General features: G+C 35.6%; 1 protein-coding gene across 1 annotated transcript in view; it reads left to right on the top strand.

The window, feature by feature from the left end:
- LOC106880728 (uncharacterized) overlaps window positions 1-5,631 on the top strand; it is a 35,405-nt gene that overhangs the window by 22,122 nt on the left and 7,652 nt on the right. Inside the window, exon 3 of the mRNA XM_014930806.2 lies at window positions 3,566-3,701. Within this exon, the coding sequence (XP_014786292.1) occupies window positions 3,616-3,701 (86 nt within the window). The 5' untranslated portion in view covers window positions 3,566-3,615. The remainder of the gene's footprint in view (window positions 1-3,565; window positions 3,702-5,631) is intronic.

Below are 5,631 nucleotides of genomic sequence, written 5' to 3' on the forward strand. Positions count from 1 at the left end.
ATATATATACACATATATATATATTTACACACACACACATATATATATATACACACACACATATATACATACACACACACACACACACACACACACATAAAATCAACCTACACACATTCACACACACCTTTCACCTTTAACCGCTCCTCCTATATATATGTATATATGTATATATATATATATATGAATTTGGTGTGTATGTGTGCATGTGTGTGTATCTTAGTGTTTGTTCCTCCACCACTGCTTGAGAACTGATGTTGGTTTGTTTATGTCCTCTTAACATACTGGTTCTGCAAAAGAGACTGATAGAATAGGTTAGCAGACTTAACAAATAATTTCTGGGATCAACTTGCTAAAGCCTTCAAAGCAGTGCCCCAGCATGACCGCAGTCCAATGACTGAAAGAAGCAAAATATAAACGACAAAAGACAACCTGCAACTTTGTTATAAAATTAACGAGTGAGTCAGGTCATAAACCATCAAAGCTAAATACTACTGCATCATTTGTCCAGCATTTTAGCAAATTTGTCCTTTTAGGGATTTTCTCGGACTTAGAAGAAAAAATGTTGTTGGGATTTACTAGAGGCTATATTTATTCACCTTTTTGGATCTAATAAACTTCATTGCAAGACTAAGGATGGTTACATACACAAGATGTGTTATTTTCTGAATTTAATTCTGAAAAAACTTTCACCAGATCTTTGACTAAGATCATTATATACGGCTTCTTATTTGTTTCAAATTTTGGCATAAAACTAGAAATATTGGAAAGGAAAGTGTAATGATTACATTGACCCCAGTGCTCAACTGGTATTCATTTTATCGGCTCTGAAAGGAATTTGAACTCAGAATGTAAAAATGGACAAAATGCCGCTAAGTGTTTTGCCCAGCATGTTAATAATTCTTTCATCTTGTCACCTTCATACACTATTTGATATTAGTAAAACCATTAAGAAGAGAAGGAAATGAGATTGTTTGAAGATATTTTTCATCTTTCATAAGATCACGCAAACAGAGTAACTTAAGTAAATTGATTGCAGCTGAGAATCAAAACCACCCCATGAAACCTATTTTAGTGCAGAGGACTAATATTCATGAATTAAAATTTCTGGTGTTGCTACATTATTGTCTCAGGACTGGCAATGGTGGTAAGACTAGGTTTCAATGAGGAAAGTGGGGTAGGGATGGGGGTCTTATAAAGATGAAGCATAACTGAAGATGTCATTATATTATCAAAGATCAGACTCACACCTAAGTATTCGTTAAGCTCATGTTTTTTTCCCCTCCTTTTATTATAATTAATGAAAATTTCTTGGGTCGCTGCATTAAGTTTGTTAGTACTGACTTTACTATTTGCTTTTTATGCAGACAGTGTCCCCAGGTATTTTCTTCCTCAGTCATTGTTTCAAGTTATCACATCTCTCAGTGTTCATCCACCAACACATTACATATATTTCCAGTCATCGTAGGTCTGGCGACTGTGATAAAACTAAGCTTCAGTGAGCTGGCAGTGACATATCTGGAGATGTCACATTATGGACAAAGAACAGACTCTTTTCTTAACGATTCATTAAGCTCATGATTTTTCTTTTTCTTCTCTACGGGTATAATTATTAATTAATTAAAAATTACTCAGCTAACTACTGTAAGTACATTAGCACTGACTTTACTAGACACTTATGGCTGAGACTGTTCAATAATCAATATCAATATGTAGATGTTAGTCTCCTATTGTCTAGCTTGTAACATACCTGAATCAGGTAATACAATCAATTGAAAATCTATGAAGAGTGTCTCACATACTTTTATTATGCTGATTAGAGAAGAAAAGACAATGGCACTAATGGTTGCAGGAAATAAAGCAGAGCTGAGAATAAAAGAAAAATGTCTTTTTTTCTTCCTTTTTTCACCCATTGATAATAATTGATCTAATTGACTATATTATTGGTACTTATTGTATTGATTCTCACAAGGTAGAGTAGATCCAGTAGGAGTTTGAAATCAGAACTATAAAGTATTAGATTGTCTAATTTTAAACTTTTTACATCATTTCAAGTTTTAAATATTTGAGTTTGTGATTGGCCTAAAGTTCCAGATATTTAGCATAAAGATTTTAAGTTGGTTCTTTTGTGAATAGCATTTTGCATTGTCTATTGGAAAAGTATTTCATTTTCGTTTTCCTTGTGAATGACATACTTTTTTTGAATAAAACTGAGGCTTTTCGTTGTTAATTAACCAAAGGTCACCTTGACAACATGTCTGTATTTCTGTGTAGTTAATACGTGGTCTTTGGTTCGGTCCCATTGCATGGAACTTTGGGCCAGTGCGTTTTATTTAAACCCACACTGACCAAAGCCTTATGAGTGGATCTGGTAGACAGAAACTAAAGGAAGCCAGTTGTGTGTGTGTGTGTGTGTGTGCATGTGTGTTTCACTGTGTATTTATATGTATATGTGTGTGTTGTGTGTGTGTTCGTGCTTATGTTAGTCCCCCATCGCTGCTTGATAATTAGCACTGGTTTGTTTAAATCCCTGTGACTTAGCAGTTTGGCAAAACTGACTGATAAAATAAGCTTAAAAATAATTATTAGAGTTGATTTGTTTGACTAAATCTGTCAAGATTATAGCCCAGCATGGTTGCAGTCAATGATTGAAACAATTAAAAAAAAAAAGGACAAGAGATATTGGTTAGTCTACATTACTCCATAAGGATCAAAGGGCCAGCTTCTTGGTTTCTCTGGCATATATATTCCTCCCTGTGGAGGCGCAATGGCCCAGTGGTTAGGGCAGCGGATTTGTGGTCATAGGATCACGGTTTCGATTCCCAGACCAGGCGTTGTGAGTGTTTATTGAGCGAAAACACCTAAAGCTCCACGAGGCTCTGGCAGGGGATGGTGGCGAACCCTGCTGTACCCTTTCACCACAACTTTCTCTCACTCTTACTTCCTGTTTCTGTTGTGCCTGTAATTCAAAGGGTCAGCCTTGTCACACTGTGTCACGCTGAATATCCCCGAGAACTACGTTAAGGGTACATGTGTCTGTGGAGTGCTCAGCCACTTGCACGTTAATTTCACGAGCAGGCTGTTCCATTGATCGGATCAACTGGAACCCTCGACGTCGTAAGCGACGGAGTGCCAACACACATATTCCTCCCTGGATGGGATGCTGGTTCATTGCAAGATTAATCCTTTTTACCAGATGAGTAGGCTGAAGCAGTATGAGATGAAGTGTTTTGTTCAAGGACACAACACATCACCTGATCCAGGAACTGAAACCACAGTCTTACAATCATGAGTCTGACACCTTAACCACTACACTATGCACCTATGTAGAAAATATTATATTTTGTGTAGGTATCTTTGTACATGCTAAATATTACTATGTGAAAATGATATTTTTTGTGTAGATATCTGTGTAAATATCATGTATTACTATGTATCAAAATCATATATTTTTGTACAGATATCTTTGTAAACAGAACATATTGCTATGCAGACAATATAGCAATCACAGTTTTAAATTTGGTTAAATACATACTAAACTGTCTTCTTGTGAAAAATATTCCAGCTTCATGTGATATTGTGCTGATCAATACTGGGATAACTGACCCTCTGGTAATGAAGAAGAACTCCTCATCAGTTATTCAAGATATATCTACAGATGTAGAGGTTTCTCCTCAACAGGAACTTGTATTACTTAAAAGGTAAGCTGGCTGGGGTATAGTAAATATCCAATTGTATATATTTTTATGTATTTGAAATAGAAGTTTATAGTATCTGAATATATATCTGAATATAGATTGCAAATTATATCTAAAAATGAAGACCACCTGAATAGCCTCGGGCTAAACAGAAATGGTGGTAACCTTAAAAAAGAATTTTTTTTCTTTTCCTCTTATTATGTTATTATGAAGAAAACTCTTTTACTGAATGGTCAAATAAGAAGAAGACATTGCTTTTCTTTCTTTCTTTTCTTTTAATAACCAGGTACAAGCAATTTTTTTATTGAGCAGAGATATAAACAATGGTTTTAAGTTTTGGTAGAAGGCCAGCTATTTTAGCAGAGGCGTTAGTCAATTTTATTAACCCCAGTGTTCAACTGGTACTTATAATGTTGATTCTGAGAGATAATATTTATTCCCACTTTAACATGGATGTTTTCTTAGAACAATATTTACTGTGGTATTTACCATGAGAGAAACACTCATATGGGCTTTTGGTGCAGAATGCACGCCTATTTGTTTATATCACCTGTGGTGAGATATAGATTTATCTCCTCACAGGTGATATAAACAAACAGTCAAGATTTTTCTAACAGAACACCCACATTTAAATGAGGAATAAATATTAGCTCTCAGTATCTGTACTGCCTCTGTTGCTAATATATATCATTGATTCTGAAAAGACAAAAGGCAAATTTGATCTCAATGAGATTTGAACTCAGAACATAAAGAGCTGGAAGAAATGCCACCAAGCAATTTGTCTGATGTGTTAATGATTCTGCCATCTTGCCATCTTTCGCCTTCTCTCATTTTTTGGAAACATTGAAATGCAAAGTAAACTGCTGTGGAATTTAAACTTTGAATGTATTGCATTGAGATTCAATTCTGAAAGATATTTAGTCTGTTGCTCTAACATTTTTCTAATTTTCCACCATAAGAAGAGATCCATCCATCCATCTGTCCTTCCTTCCTTCCTTCCTTCCCTCCATCCATCCATTGTTACTTCTCACTATTCCTGAAAGGGTCATGGTGGGTAAGAATCCCCAGGCACCTTATCCATCAGGTCTTATCATAAATAACCTTATTACACATACTGTTTGATTCTGATGGAGTGTCAGTTATAATAGACCACTGACAGGCATGTTGCTGCAGCTTTTATCTGAGATAAAATCTGTTATTAGTATGCTGGGCTAAAATACACAATGTGTGTGTATATATATATATATCAGAGGAAGAAAATCATCCTAACAGAGGCAATCAAAAACATCAGAAATATTCCAGTTTGATTGGGCCTTGTCAACAATGTGCACTTTCAGCTTTATACATAGAAGAAATTTGTCTCCCTCTGATATAGGAAATAGTGGATAACACTTTCACTGATATTAGAAGTAGCTGCTGAGCTGAATAAAAATACAGGGTACCCAATTAAAGCAACATTAAATTAAAATAGCCATCTATGTATTGTACTTAATGTATATACACCATTGAAAGGCAAGATACTGCAGTTTTTGTCTGAGATAAAAATCTCTTATAAGCATGCTAGGTTAAAAAACACAATATACATATAGGGTAAGGACCCCTTTCAGTCACAAATGGCTATGGGATTACACCTAGAATGTTCACTCTGAGGCATATTTGGAAGACCAGCAGTCGCCCATGTATACCATGCCTCCCCTCTCCACGCCACTGATGTTATCCAAGGGAAAGGCAAAGGCCGATACAGCTTGGCACCTGTGACGTCGCAACTCATTTCTACAGCTGGAGTATCTTGAAATAAAGTGTCTTGCTCAAGAACACAACATACAGCCTGGTCCAGAAATCGAACCCACAACCTCATGATTGTAAGCCCGATGCTCTAACCATTGAGTCATGGGTCTTCACAGATATATATATATATATATATATATATATA

The sequence above is a fragment of the Octopus bimaculoides genome, chromosome 10 (genome assembly GCF_001194135.2).
Source record: "Octopus bimaculoides isolate UCB-OBI-ISO-001 chromosome 10, ASM119413v2, whole genome shotgun sequence".
Taxonomy (NCBI): domain Eukaryota; kingdom Metazoa; phylum Mollusca; class Cephalopoda; order Octopoda; family Octopodidae; genus Octopus; species Octopus bimaculoides.